A 19042-nucleotide genomic window follows, 5' to 3' on the forward strand; every position below is an offset into this window, starting at 1 on the left:
AGCAGAGTCTGTCACCAAACTGCTCCTCCTCAACTCCTTAATTTATATCTTTAGATTCTTTCACTGTGCACTGATCTGTATATTCTGGCCTATTCTTGACTGGATGCAGGACAAGTAGGCAAAGGCTGGAGACTTAGGGTCCAGGGGTTGGCAAACTATGAGCCACAGACCAGATTTGCCCGTTCACCTGATTTTGTACTACCCATGGACTAAGAATGACTTTTACATTTTTAAATGGAAGGGAGAAAAATCAAAAGAAGAATAATATTTCATGACATGAAAATTATGTGCAATATATATTTCAATGTCCATAATTTTTTATTAGAACACAGACACACTTGTTTATGTATTGTCTGTTTTTGTTTTTGCTTTGCAGTAGCAAAATTGAGTAGATGCAATAGGCAGTATAGCCTGTACAGCCTAAAACATTATTTCCTATCTTGCCTTCTACAAATGTTTACAGAAACATTTTGCCAACCCCAGGTGTAGGCTTTGACAGAGGACTCTTCCTTTCAGACCCTTGGGAAATGGTTGGTGATGGAACGTGATATAGCCAAAGGTGTGAGGACCCTTTTTTTTCTTCACAGTGACAGTTATCTCTTCTCTTTCTACAGCAATTCGTTTAAACCCCAACTATATCAGGGCACTATTGAGGAGAGCAGAATTGTATGAGAAAACGGACAAGCTAGATGAAGCCTTGGAAGACTATCAATCTGTATTAGAAAAAGATCCATCAGTACATCAAGCACGAGAAGCTTGTATGGTAAAACCCAACTTTTATCTTTACTACTTTTTTTCTTCTATTCCCTGTGTTGCTACTTGGTAAATCTTAAATAATCCTTTTTGACATAAGTAAGTTTTCATTCCCATGCTTTCAAGGATCTTACCAAAATATAGGTGGAGGGAAGCAGATGTGGCTCAAGCAGTTAGGCTCCCATCTACCATATAGGAGGTCCAGGGTTCAATACCCAGGCCTCCTGGTGAGGGCAAGCTGGCCCACGTGGCAAGCTGGCCCATGCAGAGAGCTAGAGAAGCAAAATGATACAGCAAAAAGACACACAGAGGAGAGACAATAAGAGATGCAGCAGACCAGGGAGCTGAGGTGGTACAAGAGGATGAGCACTTCTCTCCCACTCTAGAAGGCCCCAGGATTGGTTCCCAGAGCCACCTAATGAGAATTCAAGCAGACAAAAGAAAGCATAGCGAATGGACACAGGGAGCAGACAATGGCAGGGGGCACGGGAGAGGTGCAGTGGGAAGAAACAAATCTTAAAACATATAGATATAGATAGATACAGATATATAGACATAGATATATAGATAAAATTTTGAAGTGGTAGCCACAGACCCACTGTGACCATATACCATTTAATCTCCATTCTAGAAGTATCGTCTGTAAACCTTTAAGGCCTAACCTTAAATTGACGTTGTTATACTAGAGAAATCTACTCCACTGGACTTAAATAGTTTATTCTAAAGTGGGTCTCTTAAGTATTTTGGGTAATAAATATGGGTTTTCTCTCCATCTTTTTCATTATTCAGTCACCAAGTGTCACGTTTCATATGCCCTGCACATTTTCAATTATCTCCCAAACCTTATCTTTCTTAAAATGGCTCTTATTTTTATCCTTGGCTCTATCAATCATTTTATATACTATACCTTATAATTTATTTTTAGCTCAGTTGTAAATAAGCTAAATGCTTTTGAATTTTCCCTCTTTAAAAGTAACTCCAGGTTCTTTTGCCTTTCTCACTACCCTTGATTATCTCTAATGCACAGAGCAATATATCCTAAACTATGTGCTACAGAATTAAATTTGTTTATGTTTTTGGGGTTTTTTTGGTAAGATTTTATTTTTTATTCTCTCTGCCCCCCCCACCCCCAGTTGTCTGTTCTCTCTGTCCACTCGCTGTGTGTTCTTCTGTGACCACTTCTCTCCTTATCAGCGGCACCAGAAATCTGTTTCTTACTGTTCGTCATCTTGTTGTGTCAGCTCTCCATGTGTGTGGCGCCATTCTTGGGCAGGCTGTCCTTACAGAGCACTCCTTGCACATGGGGCTGCCCTACGCGGGGGACACCCCTGTGTGGGAGGGCACTCCTTGCATGTGGGCCAGCTCCACACAGGTCAAGGAGGCCCGGGGTTTGAACCGCGGACCTCCCATGTGGTAGGTGGATGCTCTATCCATTGGGCCAAGTCCACTTCCCAAATGTGTTTATGTTATTGCCCCTAAAGTAATGGGTGGCCAAATAAGTTTGAGAAACCCTGGCTTTTTAATAGGTTTCTTCACTCCGGAGTTTCCAGAGAGCCATTAGGCTGGAGAGGTCCATCATGAATTGCCAATGTGTAGCAGAGATTACAAACCAGCAGCCAGGCCAGGAAAGGCTATAATCAGGTTTTTTTGTTTGTTTGTCTGTTTGTTTGTTTGTTCGTTTGTTAAAGATTTATTTATTCCCCCCACCCTTGCGGCTTGTTCCATTCTTTGCTGTCTCTGTGTCCATTCGCTGCGTGTTTTTGCTGTATCTGCTTGTGTCCCTTTGCTGGGTCATCTTGCTGCGCCTACACACAGGCCGTCAGCCCTCCACGACGCACAGGGCAGCTTGCCTTCACAAGGAGGCCCCAGGACGCAAACCCCAGGCCTCCCATATGGTAGGCGGGAGCCCAACTAATTGAGCCACAGCCACTTCCCTACAGTCAGTTTTTATTTAAACCAAACTTCTCCTCCTCAGCTTCCTCCTCCTCCTCTTTCTGCTCTTCTTCCTCTTCTTTTTGAGGTCACTTGCCAACATTTAGAAATGACAAGATTTTACTGTATAAAAATCGAGATCTGATTGCTCTGGAAAACAGGAAGATTTGTACACACTGGGTCCTTGAATTACTGCTGTTGGCATTCAGCTGGAGCTCTCCAGCTCTACCAGTTGACCTCATTGCCCCCATTTTCTTACACTTAATTTATAAAAGAAATTAAGAGAAAAAAGCAACAAATACAGAAAATTATTTTGTATTTACCCAGATAGTTACCATTTCCGATGCTTTTCATTCCTGTTTGAGCATCTGAGTTTCCATTTAGTGCCATTTTGCTTTGACTTGAACAACCTTCTTTAGCATTTCATGTAGTGTGGGTGTACTAGTGATGAGTTCTCTTGGTTTCCTTTTATTGGAAAATGACTTTATTTTGCCTTTATTTCTTTCACTGGATATAGAATTCTGTGTTGAGTTTTTCTTCTTTGGGTACTTTTAAAGTGTTCCTCTTTTGGCCCTCCATTATTCCTAATGAAAAGTCAGCTGCTAATCGAATTATTGTTTCATGTAATGTGTAATTGTTTTCTTTTCCTGCTTTCAAGATTTTCTCTTTATCTTTGGCTGTCAACAGTTTGACAACAGTGTGCCTTCTTTCTGTTAATCCTGTTTGTATTGAACATCTTGTATCTATAAATTTTTGTCTTTCACCAAGACAAAATATTAGACTGTTTAATATTATTTAATAGGTTCATGACTCTGTTCTTTTCTTTCCCACAACTTTGTTCATCAATTTTTCACATTGGATAAAAGACTGGATTCTCTTATTTTTCTCCAGTGAGTAATTGTTGCATCAACTTGAGCAGGCATTACCTTGGCTGGACTCTGAACTTGAAACAGTTTCTTAGTGGCTCCTGTCTCAGTTCAGATCTTTTGTCTTCAGCTGCTTTGAGTCTTCCATATCAGTCATAAATGTGAACAGATAGAATTTGAGGGGTCCCTCTCTCTTTCCCTTCTGATATTCCCCCCGTGTTCTTTAGTATCCTAGTTATCCCAGATTCCATTGTACTTCAACCTAGAAAATCTTGTTTTCCCACCAGGGCCATCCCCATAGCCACTGTGCTTGGCCCCAGGCTTAAAGCTTCAGAAATGGAAACTCCCATACAACTTCCTTCCTATAGGAGCATTTCCCCCCAGAATCTGCCTAGTTCAGTTTATTCTCCATTATCTTCAGATAGCTGCTTTTTTATTATGTCCATATTTTGTAAATAGTTTCTGCAGAGGAGTCAGTCTGGTAGAATCTTAATCATTACTAGAAGCAGAATCTTTGTTATTTTTTTTTTTAATTTCATTTTCCCTCCCCCTTTAGTTTTCTTTCTCTTTTTTAAATTGTGGTAACCTCCTAACCCCACTTCACCGGCAGCACTGTTCGTTAGCATTATTCCATCTAGCTGGTTGCTCAACAGAGTTGAAAGATGCTCAGAGAAGTAGTGAAAATTTGTCTCTGTTGGGGATTAAAAAGCCCAAGAAACTATATGTACCGTCCAATATCCCCCCGTTGGTGACTAACAGCTCTAGGATCCTTGACCACCCCTGCCTATCCCTACCTCCCCCTATCTTACTTCCTTCACTCCCTCTGCAAAACAAGACACAAAAAGAGCTCAGTATTCTGGTTTTCTCACCCTGGCCTAACTGCCAGGCAGATCTCTATAGCACAAGTGCCAAAGGGTTTAGGGTTAGGGGTATTGTTGTGGTCTTTCCTTCCATGCCTAGATAGACCCAGCAGACTATTTTCTTGGAAGATGGACTACAAATAGATTTTCCTTTCATAAGATTCATGCATGGCTTTATTCATTAAGTTAGAGCAATTCGATGCTCATACCCCACTTTGATTCCTTGTTTCAGTGATGACCCCCATGCTGCAGCTGTATGCCTGCGTCTTAGGTTTGAACTTAATGATTATTGAATGACCCTTACTTTCTTGAAACTGTCTTAATCTTACTCCTCTTTGAGGCTTCCTGTAATGGGAGTAATGCCTACCTGTAATTTTTGTGTTCAGGATTCCTTTAGGGGGGAAAAAACCTAGCTAACTAATGCAGCTATTAGAAAAGAACAGCATTTCTGAGGTTTTTACTAGCTTGCCAACCTTGTTATTGAAAAGATCAAAATAAAGGGAAAGACGCCAAGGTTAAAAAAAACAAAACTCATTGAAATTGGTGAGGGTGTTTGTTTTTTAGCCAAATTCCTGTGACTTAATTTTTATCCCTCTAGAATCATTTTTCCTTCTCACAATCAAAAGAGAGAGTATCTAGCTTTATCACCCAGAGGTCATTCAGTTACTTTGATTTTCTAACAGTTCTTCAGATAATTTTTTTTTTATATGACAGTGTTAAATAATACTATTGCCCAAGTTTCCTTTGGAGTCTGTGAGTTAGAATCTTGGAGATTAAGACTCTTTTATCTTGGTTGTATGGTACTTCTCCCAAAGGAACTTTTTCTCCAGCCATTCAAGAATCATATTTCATCCTACCACATGATCCTATGGTGTTTTTCCAGTGTTAGGGCTTTTGGCATTTTCCAGACACTCTGCAGGCTTACTTACTTTCCTTGACAATGTTTTCACTTTGCATAACTGTTGTATTGATATGGTTTATGTCTACTGAGAGAGACTACTAAAAGCATTACAATTTTTAGGGTTTGCATTTAAAACAAATATGATTAATTGGAAAGGCATATTTGACAGACAGAAGGAAATTAGCCTGGTGCTGACCCTAAAATTACTTAGGATATGAATTAGATAACTGATTTTCTGACTAATTTTTCTGTAACAACTTTTATATTCTCTGCTCCAGAATGAGTAGTGCAAAGACATGAGTGGCCCATTTTCTAACCTATGTGTCTCTCACTTCATCCTTCCTACCCTTTTAGCAAAAAGCTGATCCACAGCTAAACTATACCCCTTGTATCTCACTGGCAAAGCCAGTTGGTAGGCAGCAGAACTGGGACCAAAACCTTATACATGGGTGTAGCAATGAGGAAGAGCTGTGTGATTTCTGGTTATTTTTGTCTCTGCAGTGCTCTCATGAACTACCCCATTCTTTGAATGCTTGGCAGTTTTTGTCCATATTTTAAACCTAAAAGTAAAATTGAATACCTTTTAGTGGTTCCTAACCTTTTTGAGACTGCTGAAAGCTGTGTGAACCCTCTCGCCAAAAGAAGACACATATGCATAGAATTATATGTCTCATTATAGAGCATTTCCAGACCTCCTAGTTAAGAATGTCTGCCTTAATAGCTGTGTAACTGTTAATGGCCACAAATCATTCTTTCAGATGCCTCACTGGACAAAAACATCATTAATACAGTGCTCCAGGCTGAAGTCCTTGAAAATGTCTTTTATTATTTCCTCTCTCACCACTCCAAGTCCACCTTGTCATCAGATCTTACCAATTCATTTGAAGTGACTGTCTTATTCATCTAGTCCTCTCCATTCTTCCTGCAAACATCACTACTTCTTACCTTGTAGTGTGCCTTAAAGTTCATTCCCTTCCATCTCAGCTTAGCCAACATAAGAATGAAAGTGAATTGGATAGGTGCTACTAACCCTTCTAAAGTCCTTTTTCCACCAAGTCATTTCTTGCTGCCCATATACATGCAGCAATGTAGTAAGGACAGCCTTCTCTCTGACCTCGCATGCCAGCCTTTTGGGCCTCAACATGTGGGCAACTTGGTATCTTGAATTCCCCAGGGTCTCATTCCATCCTCTATAAATCCAAATTTTACTTCTTCATGGATTACTTCCTGAGGCAGAGAATCTTTGGATACTTTGAAAGTCATTGATCTCTCCTATTTCTACATGTCTCTGAACTGTAACAGTTGATAAAAAATCATACCTCGTATATTTAGGGGTTTTGTGGGGTTTTTTGGTAAGTTTTTTATTTTGAAATTATTTCTGACTTACAGAAAAGTTAACAAAAATAGTACAAAGAGTTCCCGTAGGCCCTTCACCCAACTTCCCTAATATAACCATAATAAAATGATCAATGCATTGGTACTCAACTACCAATTTCATTCAGATTTCACCAGCTTTTCTGTTACAGGACCCAGTCCGTGATCTCACATTGTAGTTGATTGTCATACCTTCTTAGCCTCCTTTCATTGGTGACAGTCTTTTCTTGTCTTTCTTGTCTTTGATACTTTCAAAGTTGATGGATCAGTTATTTTGTAAAGTATCCCTCAGACTGGATTTGTCTGGATATAAAGTTTTGATTTGTGACTGTTTCGGAAGAATACATGATTTCTCTAATTTTCCAGAAAATACCATATCAGTATTCTTTAAATGTAGTTCTTGCCAGTGATGCCTTGTAACTAGTCAAATCTTTTGATCTTTTTTGTATGTTATATGTGAACTTATTTTATTTTTTTTATAAACAAGTTAATACTGGAATCCCAGAGTATTTGGGACCAACTGCAGAACTGAAAGTTGCCGTAGGAAACTATAAACTAGATGAGTGGTTCTCAATTGGGTACAGTTTTGGTTCCCGGGGAGGGGCATTTGGCAATATCTGGAGACTTTTTGTGGGGGGAGGTGGGAAGGGGACACCTCATGTTGTGTTTTGTTTTTTGTTTTTCCCCTTGGATCTCTTTTTTCTTTCTCTTTTTCTTTTGTCTTTATTTATTTATTTTTTTTTAATATTACATTCACAAAATCTGAGGTCCCCATATATCCCCCACCCCCCTCACCTCACTCCTCCCCCCATAGCAACAATCTCCTCCAACATCATGACACATTCATTGCATTTGGTGACTACATCTCTGAGTGGAGACATTTTTGATTGCCCTGACTGGGAGGCTGCTTACTGCTGGCATCTGGTGGGTAAGGCTAAACAGCCTACGGTGCTCAGGATAGCCCCCACAACAAAGAACCTTCTCGTAGGAAATGTCAGTCATGCCAAGACTGAGAAACCCTGAGCTAGATGATGGTTTAGGAACTTCCAAGACTCATCTGACCCTCTCTTAACAAATTAGATTCTGTAAATTAGGGACATCAAATTAGAAAATACAAATGAGAAGGAAAAAAAATTACATAAATATCACCTATAAACCCACCACTTAAGTGAATCATTGTAAACCTTTGGTATGTATCCTTTCAGATTTTTCTCATATATATATGTATTAATCAAATATTTATCAAGGGCTTCCTTGGGCTAGGTTATTGTGTAAGAACTGGGAATATAGCAGTAAACCAAACAAAATTTCTGTCTTCATGTAGCTTACCCACAAACATAAATATATCATTTTTCTTAACTTAATGCTATTATATATGTCCTTAACCTGATCTCACTTTTATATTATGTTTTTAGTGTTTCTCAAATTCAGAATAGAGCCAAAGTGTTACTTAACAAATGCTCTTTCTCCTCTTCTTCCCTTAGAGATTACCTAAGCAAATTGAAGAACGTAATGAAAGACTAAAGGAAGAGATGTTTGGTAAGGCTGCTTCCCTTACTTTCTCTTAACCATAGAGAGTTAGGAAGCTGGGCTGGGCAGTATCGATATGTTTATTCACTAGAGGAGAAGACAACAGTCAGAGGTAGGTTTGGGCTCTTCATTTGTTGTTAGCAGCACTACTGTGGGTTTAGTGACTTCTTAGCCAGTTTCAACTCAGGAAGGAGTAGAGTGGTGTAGAGAAGGTGTCAGCTTTTCAGAATGCAAACATCCATTTTGTTTTTCTGGCAAAATTTTCCTGCCTTCAAGAATGCAAACATTGTGACTCCTTACTTAACCACTACTGTAGATAATGAATTCTACAAAATGTTGAGTTTTTAGCTGGTTCTCATTGAGTCAGTAGAATCAAGAGAATTTTTGCTTTGAAAATGGCATTGAGAGTCCCTTTGGTGTTTGAGAAGACCTGAGAGGGCAGGAATTAGAAGTGAATAGTAAGAAAAAAGACAGACTGGGCATGGGGATAGGGCAGAGTCTGTTTTCATTTGAGCCATGTTTCAGTTACTTCTCTTACTGGCTAAAGTGTTTTGTAGTTGGAGTCAAAGAGCCTCTCATTACCAGTGTGCTTAACTGAGGGACTGAAGGTATCTAGACAGAAACCTATCTACTATATTCTTATAAGCTGTCTGCTATTTCTTTCCTTAAGATCTGGTATATGTTGTTCTTTGTGAATATTTTCTAAACCTATCATGCAAATTATACTTAAACTATTGCAGTCATTTGGACCTAATGGAAGAACCTTTGTGATAAATTGGACCTGGTCATATATGGCCTTCTGGCACCACCAGTATTCAGGGAGTGAGAACAGGTTCCCAAAGGATCACTCTGATTATGAGGCCATAAGCCTAGACTGTCCAGAACTTTCTGGTCCCTGCTAAATAGACTGGAGCCTTGCCCATTTTTTTCTGAAAAAGTCTACTTCCCTAATTTACATGTTCAATTAAACTTGACACCATGTTTGAAAAATATTTTGGAGGTATTCTTTCTTCAAAGAAGAGGGAAAAGAGCATTTTCTCACCCATTCTACCAAATGATGCTATATTATTTTAGTTAACAAAATGAAAATAGGGAAGCGAATATGACTCGAGCAATTGGGCTCCTTTCTACCATATAGGAGGTCCAAGTTTCAATGCCTAGGGCCTCTTGGTGAAGGCAAGCTGGCCCTTGTGGTGAGCTGGGCCCACGGAGAGTACTGCCCCACACAGGAGTGCCGCCCTGCATAGGAGTCCTGGCACACGCGGAGAGCTGTCGCAGCAAGATGACACAACAAAAAGAGACACAGAAGAGAAATAATAAGAGACACAACAAATCAGGGAGCTGAAGTGGCGCATGAGAATAATCACCTCTCTTCCACTCCGGAAGGTCCCAGGATCAGTTCCTGGAGCTACCTAATGAGAATACAAGCAGACACAAAAGACACAGGAAATGGACACAGAGCAGACAGTTGGGGGGGGGGGGGCGCAGATAAATAAATCTTTTTTTAAAAAATTAAAATATATGTATTTACATTTAGCAATGAGGCAGTGCTAAACTGGATTTCACGCTGAAAGAAATAACTTTGTGAATGACCCTATTGGACTTGAAAAAGATATTTCTTTTAGGCGTTGGTCTCTACATCCATTTTTTTTGGCTAGTCCAGAACTGTTAAGTTTGGTGCAAACTGAATCTGGCTATCGTCATTTCCAAATGGAATCATATCTCCCCTCTGTCCTTTCCACTGAAAATTCTAATGGGCATAAGTTTCATATCTCTGTAGCTTTGGGTTTTACTTATATCATTCCCTTCATTTGGAATAGTGAAGCTGAGGTCCTCCCTCTGTTGCTTCTGTCTGAATTCAACTCCCATCAGACTTAAGCAATTTAAGTTGCTTGTTAAGTAATATGTTCCTTTGTTTTGCTACATCAATAGTTTGAATGGTTGGGCTCCCAGTTAATGAATAAAAGGATCATGGGTAAAATTTTGCTTTTAAGTGTTACCCAGCCACATATAGCCTAGAAGGGAGAAATCATTCTCTACATGGAATTTTCAACCCCACAGGAGCTTTGCAGTGTTCTTTCCTCCCAGTTACACTTAAGATGACTGTGGTTGATGTATGTTGAAATCCTTGGAGGCCAGACACTCTGTGCATAACTTGATACCACTTCCTTGGAGTTTCTGAGCAAGTTTTTGGTAGTGGACTGCATGCTTTTCAGTGCTAGTTCCTGTGGGAATGATGACTTCTGCTGGAGGACTAGAAATGAAAGTTAAAACAAGGGGAACAGATGTAGCTCAAGGGGTTGAGTGCCTGCTTCCCATATACAAGGTCCCAGGTTCAACCCCCAGTACCTCTTTAAAACAAAACAAATGAAAACACCATTCTCATTGGGGACTGGATGCCACTCAGTGGTTGAGTGCCTCTTTCCGTGTACAAGGTCATGGGTTCATTCCTAAATAAAAACCTGCTCAGTGCTGTTTGTCATTGACACTTCTTAGGAAGGTATGTAGTTATTTAACAAAGTGGACTTTTATTCAGATTTGTTCATTCTTTGTCTTGTTTTCTTTTTCTCTATATAACTTGATTTCTTTTATGTTGGAAAAAATTGCAATGTACCCTCTCATTGGGAAGAAAATCCAAATAGGAATTACTATTGGGTAGTACTATTTTTGCTTTTCCCTTCGTGGTCTTTCTGACTACCTCGTTAGACCAGGAAAAGGAAAACCACGCTGGCCATCAGTCCTAGTGCCATAGTCCTTGCTAATCAGTTAGAGAAGACAACTGTGATAGCTTCAGATTTAAAGAAAAGAGTCAGCAAATTGAGTGTTTCCTTGGTCCTCTCCTCTGGGATGATTAGCCTGTGGCCCTAAGAGCCAGATAAAATAAGTTTATAAAAAAGGACATGGGAAACGGATGTGGCTCAACCAGTTGGGCTCCCATCTACCATATAGGAGGTCCAGGGTTCGATGCCCAGGGCTTCCTAGTGAAGGCAAGCTGGCCCAGGCGGAGTGCCAGCCCATGCAGGAATGCGGCCCCACGCAGGAGAGCCGCCCTGCATGGGAAGGCCGCCTCACTGCAGAAAAGCTGCCCCGCGCAGGAGTGCTGGCCAACGCAGAGAGCTGGCACAGCAAGATGACACAATAGACACAGAAGAGAGAGAATAAGAAGGTGTAGCAGAACAGGGAAGCTGAGGTGGCTCAAGAGAGTAATCGCCTCTCTCCTACTCCAGAAGGTCCCAGGATCGGATCCCAGAGCCACCTAATGAGAATACAAACAGACACAGAAGAACATACAGTGAATGGACACAGAGAGCAGATAACGGAGGGAACGGGGGGAGAAATAAATAAATCTTGGAAAAAAAAAAAAAAGGGACTTAAGGGTATGTGGTCAGTGTTGTAATAAGGTGGGAACAAATGCCCTGGTTTAGCATCTGAAAAGGCTGAGAGCTTTTATGGACATCTGATGGTCCTGGTGATGGATATTTTTGGCTTTTCTTGAATCTAGTGATTTCTTATCAATTCAGGTATATAGCACTATAAATAGGCAATTTTAAGGAACATAAAAATTTGAAATCAGGGTTTTGGATGACAAGCATAGCCTTTTATCAGTATGTCTAAGTTATTTAATTTCACATTATTAAAACTCTTTTTCACATAGATAAGTAGTAAAAAGCATCCAAAAGTAAAACTGATCAGACATTTCCAGAATCCCCAAAGTTCCTCTGTGCAACTTCAGGATAGTGAGGACCAATTAATTCTTAGTGTGTTGCTCTGCATTTGGGAGCATCTTGAGCGGTCTCGCTGTTTACTCAGCTCTTCCTTCCTGAGCTCTGGCTCTCTGCACAGTGGTGAAGAGACGAGTCCTTCATTCCTGGCAGCTACACTGAGAGGGTAAGAGGTGTGTACTTGGGGGAGGTCCAATGTTGATGCTAAACATAGGTCTCTGAGCACAATGATCAGCCTCAGTGACAAATAGACTAGGAAAAAATGTCATCATCATTTGCCACTTGTTTTAGCCCATATGCTGGCCCAGCCAAGCAACCTTCGAAACAAGTGGAATTGCTAAGAATCTGTATGTGTATGTGTTGGTGGTCCTTCCTTGGTCGCCAGTCATCTGAGTTTATCGAACCATAAAGAAGATAATAATGTCATCTGCTTTCCCCAAAAACAAATGTAGGGCTCCCACTTTTTTAAGAGGGAAGCTCTGCCATCCCCACCTTAAAGACCTAGAGCAGCTGCATGAAACTCATTTACTCCCCACAGAGGAGCCACAGATACAGGGACCAAGCATCACCCTGCCAGTCCGAGACCTTCCTTTCCCTGGCACCTGCTACTGCCCTGGCCCAGCCACTCCAGCACACGCGTGGGCCTCGCTCCTGATCTAGCCCAGGCCTTCCACCACCTGCTTCCACGGTCTTGGAACATATTGATCCCTGAAGTTGCCCAGATGTTCACTCCTGGCCACTAGAAGCCTGGTGAGGGCACTTTCAGGAATTAACACCATTTTGTCTGTGCTACTTTCAAGAGCTAGATTTGGAGACAGAAGTATCTTCCCTACTGTCATTGCAAGGAGTCAGCACATTCTTTTGGCTCTACCTATACATTGCACACTTTGCTGTGCAACTGGTGGGCAGTCCTAGAACTCGGTTCCCTCCCTGAGGGCCAGAGAAATGACTCTACATTATCACAGTCTCTTAAAACTGCCAACCATACGTATGGGTGTGGAGATCCAAAATCTTTTTTCCCATAGTCTCTTCATGCCACCTGCCCAGTATTCATCATCACAGACTGTACGTGTGTTAGTATACTTGTAAGTGTGCTCTGGCCACATGAGTATCTCTCCACACCATTTCCTCTTGTTTTGCTGTGGTTCCCTCAATAGGGAATGCCGGTTTGCAGATTTTCAGTTCCCAGCTTTCTTCATTTCTTAGCTGCTCCTTAGCTTCTCTGCTCAGGAGTCCCTTGTCTTTCGTTGGTTCATTGCCATTTTTTTTTTCTTCGTTTTTTGGGGGTTTTTTTGTTTTGTTTTGTTTTTGGAGTTACTGGCACTGGGTATTGAACCCAGGACCTCATATGTGGGAAGCTGGCGCACAACCACTAAGCTACACTGACTCCCCTGAGTTAGTTTTTGTTTGCTTGCTTGCTTGCTTGCTTGCTTGCTTGCTTGCTTGTTGTTCTTAGGAGGCCCTGGGGACCATACCTGAGACCTCCCATGTGGGAAGCAGGCACTCAACTCCTTGAGCCACTTCCACTTCCTGGAAGGTTTTGCTAAGGCTTATTTCAGCCTCCATTTTCTCCTTACAGGTAATGTAAAAATTTGAGTTGGGTGTAAATTTTATTTTCTCTATGCTGTGCTCTCTCTTGATTTGTCTTTTGCTCAGAGGAGAGCAAATGTTAACTGCATGGCTTAGTTTCCTGCCTCATAAGAGGAAATCCAGTATCAGGATTCAATTATTTGCAATTTGGTTCTCTTAGAGAAAGGAGAAAGTCCCAAAGGAACCATTCTGTTGCACCTAAACCCCAGTGATGTTAAGGAGATGAAAATCAATGGCATTCCTGATTATCCTCAGGGTAAACTGCCTCTTGCATTACCAGTATCTCCAAAGAGAAATTAAGCATAATGAATCCATTGAGTTATTAAAATAACAGCACTTCTTAGAAACCAGCACTGGATCCAGTGAGCCAGAAACAGTGAACACTGATCTCACGTCCTAAACATTCTTGGCCAGGCACAGCAGTTTTGGACTCATCTCTTTGCCTTGAGATCTAGTCTCATAGCTGCTGTCTCGTCCCTGTGAGAGCCTCAAAGTTAGGAACATGTTGACATATTCAGGCTGAGTGCTGATGCCAGATTTGCTGCAAGTGGCAAATTGATTACCACCCAGATGGGGGAGGTATAAAATGTGGCAGTGAGTGAAGTGTGGCAGATAGGCCAGTTTGGCAAATGAGCTTATCTTGGGTACAAGGAAGCTGCTTTAATTTTTGAAGACCCAACCTCTCTAAGCAACAGACAGGAAAATATTAAAAACATGGTCTCCTCTGAAGGCTGCTACTTCTCTCTGCCTTCATCATAAACAGGAAAAGGTAAATTTTTCAGATACTAAAAATGTGTTGAATCCACCATAATGTTTCACTTCCATTCCTTATGTTTCTGCTGGCCCTGCTCTGATTTCAGAGCTGCTTTACCTGGCATCATAGACATTCAAATGTTTGCTCAATGAATAAATGGTCTCTTTCCCATCTTGTTGCATTAACTTCCTGTCGGCACCACCTCCAATGGCCTCTCCTTGGCATAAGAAACATAGCCTGCTAGCCTGCCTTGGGGGAACCCCCGGATGTGCCCTCCCATCTACCTCAGCCCCATGGGCCTCCACAGCTCATCCTTACCTATCTGTCCCTGTGCACTTGCTCAGGCCATTGTCCTCTACGCTGCTTAACCCCTGCACTTCAAACTGTTGTCATCCTCCTTATCCAAGCTAGAAGGAATCTTCCTCTTAATCTCATAACATTTTATATATCTGTCACACTAAGCTTTTGTAGTGGAGATTCTAAGCTTATTTTGGTGCACAGACTGTCATATATTTTTGTCTCCCACTACACCCAGTATGGTTGCCACACACACGTACTTAGTACATTTGGGTTGGATTAATTCATCAGGTAACCTCTGGTCACATGGAGGCTGTTTCATTATGTCTTGAATTAGGTGTCTGCTACCTGCCAAGTACTTTAGGTACATTATCTCATGTAGTAAGATGAGATACTTCTCATATTTTCTTCTGCTGTTCTAGAGTTGATTATTGGTGAGAATGTTGCAGAATATCTTTAAGCCAAAAGATACTGGAATAGAAAGGAAAAAAATCATGCCACATGTGTTAAGTTGGGTTGTCCAAGAAACAGATGCCATGACAGAATTTAGAAGTGCAAGAAATCTATTGGGGAAAGCACTTATAAGGGAAAATGGGACAGTCACTGGAGAGGCTGGAAGAACCATCAGACCCCTGTGGAGGAGAGGAAAGGAAGGGACATTGGGTAAAAAAAGTCTTACACTACAGTGCAGTTCTGAGAAAGTCTCAGCAGAACCATCGAGGAGGCCTAGTGGCCTGTCAGAGGAGGCCCTGGTGTCTCAGGACTGGCCTGCCTTAGCGCCCCTCCCTGCTCAGCCCTTGGCAGGGAGCAGCCTGTGGGAAGCGGGGCCTCAGCCTGAGTGCTGATGGATTTCAAAGCACAGCAGCTACAATCCTGTATCTGGAGAGGCACATTTTCCTGACTGCTGTGCCATAGAATTAACCAAGAGAGAAGTTCAAACTTTTCAGAGCAGGGCCAGCAGAAACATAAGGAATGGAAGAGAAACATCATGGTATTATGCCACTCCTTGTGGCAGGAGGCCCTTCAGCCAGTTAGGCAGAGGAACTGGGAAAGCCCCAAATTCTCCCTCTCTGCAGTTTGAATACTTGCACTCTTACATGGGAAAGGTCTTCCTGCACTAGAGGAGAACTCTTCCTGTAGTACAGAGCAGACAAAAGCCACACCAGGGCTGCCGAAGGAAACTGCCATCTCCAGGACACAGTGGCCACATCACCTTCCTTGACTCCACACACTGCTCCCATCCTTCAGAGCGCTGCCCCGGCACAGCCCTCCTGAAAAACCTTCCTCAGACCCCTGCACGGCCCTGAAAGCTCCTCCTCGGGGCACACCTCTGTCTTCGGTGTCTGTCTCCTCCCGGGACTGCGAGCATCTCAGAAGCCAGGAACTTCTTTTTTTTTCTTTAGATCCCAAGTGCCTCAGGTAGTAGAGATCCAGTAAAATATACAGTTTATACTTTAAACTGTTTTTCTGGTATGGAGATGGGCTCTCAGTGAGCCCTCCAAAAAAGGCGCATGGCCATGGCTCAGGTGACAGTCTAAAGTGGCCCTTGAATGGAGGCTTCTCCAGGCTGGAGCTGCTCCTCCTGGGAGTCTGACATGAGCTACTCTGAGACTCACTGTCGTTTCACTTACTCCATGTCATAAGAGCCAGGGACTGTATCTGCAATGACACTGTATTGAGCTCCTTTAAATGATCTCCCACCATCACCACCACCTCCCATTCCCCATCCTCTTTACCCAACCCCAAAACAAACTGCCAGAGTTCTGGATAAATGTTCCTATCTCATTTTTTCGAGAGGATGCCCTATCTTTTTTTTTTGTTGTTCACTGAGATCTCCTACCCCATGCATCCATCTACCTGAGGCTGTGCTCTGGGCCTCTCTGTGTGGTGACCTGTGTGCAGTGACCCAAGGTTTTTGCCAGTGATTCTCCTAAATTAGCAGCACTGAGCACTTGTGCTGAGTTTATAGTGGGGGAAGACTTCCTGGACAATGGTTGCTCTGGGCAGTTGTGGGAGCTTAATAATTAATGCTCTCCTCAAGAATGGGTCTCCTTCCCTCTGAACAGGGCCAGCTTCTGCAGGCTAAATCTTAGGCTCATACCAAAAGTTCTCATCATGAGTTATTAGGAAAGGCAGTTAAAATTTAAAGGCCACCCATCTTTAATACCTTTACCTGGGCTTTCCACTAAGATAGTAGGGCTCAGAGTGACAAGAACTGCTAACAAGCAGGTAAGGTAGGAAGGCACCTGTACTTCTGATGATGACGGATTTCTCTTTCCGTCCACCCCCATTCTCATCTCCATTGGACGCAGAACTGCAAGAAATATTAAAACAGTATAGAAAGGACTGAAAGTGTTTTTACCCTTCACAGCCAAGATCTTCCAGACTAGTCCTAGTTTCAAATATCCCATTGCCCCCAGAAACTCCTATAAATCACTGAAGTGTCCTAGAAACTCCAACTTTTAGCATGAGAACTCCATAGTTCTCTTGTATCTAGAAACAGCATTGAAATCTTGATTCTAGCATGTGTCTTAATTTTGGCTTTAGGACATGATATCACCCAATTAATAAGTAAAGCCTGAAATTTGTGATGAGGAGACTAGACTATTGAGATTGATGGCACTTTCCAAGTAGTGGTGAGTTTGATGTGGAAGATAAGGCTTGGCTTAGAAAAGCAGGAAGCTCTTGAGTTTGAATCAGGCTCAGTATAAATTTGCTGAATTAAATTCAGCAAGTGGCTGCTGCTATTTTATAGAGAACAGACTTGTCAGAGAGCCCTGTGAGGCTACGTGGCTGCCCTCAACCCTACCACAAGGAACCATAGTTGATTTTCTCATCATTCATCCTAGAATCTTGTGTTCTTTGGTAATTCTGGCCAGTCTGGTTAGGGAGCTTAGATTTGCTGGCACACCTCACTTCTAATCTCTGCTTGCACAGGCTGAGGGAGTTGTATGGTGTTGAAGTGACTGCACCCTTGAGGGGAAAGAGTGCAAAGTGCTTCCCCAAAAGGTTTCATATATTTTTTAAAAAGCAGGCATTTCTTTAACCACAAAGAGAGCCTCTTTATATTTGTTAATCAGAGGGCAAGGCAAGATCACTTAGTGTCTTCTTGCATCTGTTCTTTCCCAGTATTCATATGAGTTTTTGCTTTTATATTGCAGGTAAACTAAAAGATCTCGGGAACTTGGTTCTCCGACCTTTTGGACTCTCCACAGAAAATTTCCAGATCAAACAGGATTCCTCTACTGGCTCCTACTCCATCAATTTTGTTCAAAATCCAAACAATAACAGATAACAAGAAATAACAGTAGCCTTAAAAGCTGGCTTGGAAATTGTGTACCGCTTGCTATTAACAAGAGGAAAGGCCCTGCCATGTTTAAAAAGCATCTTATCTAAAAGAAAGGCCATCTAGTACAGCCTAGCACTTCCCTTTCCCTCTTGTTTTATTATCAGGGTGAGCTGTAAGGAGCCTGATTGGATTTCCATTTTAAGATCGTGCCTGTGCAGCTAGAGCCTCTGCTTCTGGCTGTGTGTCCTTTTTGTCCAGGAGGAAGCCTGGTCAGCCAGGTCCCTGAGCTGCACAGACCCACAGTAATTCACTGGTGTTCAGCTCCAGCACAGTCTTCTGAACCAAGCAAACCTGTTGTTTGGGAGATTGTCCAGATGTATTTATGGGGTTCCCGCCTGCTGTCCCCTCTCTCTGAACAAACATGCTGCCAACATTGCCATGCAGGGCCACCAGCATTTTCTGATTTCCTCTTATGGTAATAAAAGCTTTCTGTGACGGTCGGGGCTGGGTTGTGAATTTTGTTCCTGTAATGACTGCTAAGACAGGCGACTTCTTTGGCTTTGGGTGTGGTATTACAGTATCTGCATTCCATAAATCTGCCCAAAATTTTAGTTGTCACCTTGAAGACCTGACCCTTCTACCATGTTTTGGAATTCAGAAACTACCTTCATGAGTTGTTTTGGGTCCCTCCAGGTTTGTGCACCTAATTATGAGATCACTGTTTTTGACCAAGTATTAATATCTTAATAACTTAAAATAGCTCCATTCAGATACATGGTGAAATGTGAATGCCATAACAATATCATATTCCCTTAGACAATGGATCCAGAAATTTCAAAGGTAAGTTTTTTTTTGGCCTAGTCATCAGCTGATGCTGGTAAAAAACTTCTGGTTGTTCTAGTTTCAGTGTCCAAGGCAGTGACAGGCAAACTTCACCTCAGAAATGAATTACACATCTAATTCAAGTGGCATGCACTGGTCATATTTCTAGTGCTAAGAAGAGAGATGGTTCTTCTGGCCTGTTGCTAAAAGCCCCTTAAAGTATGTTGGTAGGGGAGCAGGTGTATCTCAGTGGTTTGAGTGCCTGCTTCCCATGTATGTGCTCCAGTACTGTCTAAAAAAAAAAATGTATGGCGTCCTGACTCAGTGATTTGCCATACTTACCTCCCAAACT

At 41.9% G+C, this 19042-nt stretch overlaps 1 protein-coding gene across 1 annotated transcript in view; it reads left to right on the forward strand.

Annotated features, from left to right (window-relative positions):
* TTC1 (tetratricopeptide repeat domain 1) overlaps positions 1-18368 on the forward strand; it is a 49509-nt gene extending 31141 nt beyond the window's left edge. The window contains exons 6-8 of the mRNA XM_004467221.4: positions 615-763; positions 8171-8225; positions 17741-18368. Coding sequence (XP_004467278.1) covers positions 615-763; positions 8171-8225; positions 17741-17874 — 338 coding nt within the window. The 3' untranslated portion in view covers positions 17875-18368. The remainder of the gene's footprint in view (positions 1-614; positions 764-8170; positions 8226-17740) is intronic.
* Positions 18369-19042: the final 674 nt, after the last annotated feature.

The sequence above is a fragment of the Dasypus novemcinctus genome, chromosome 2, assembly GCF_030445035.2.
Source record: "Dasypus novemcinctus isolate mDasNov1 chromosome 2, mDasNov1.1.hap2, whole genome shotgun sequence".
Taxonomy (NCBI): domain Eukaryota; kingdom Metazoa; phylum Chordata; class Mammalia; order Cingulata; family Dasypodidae; genus Dasypus; species Dasypus novemcinctus.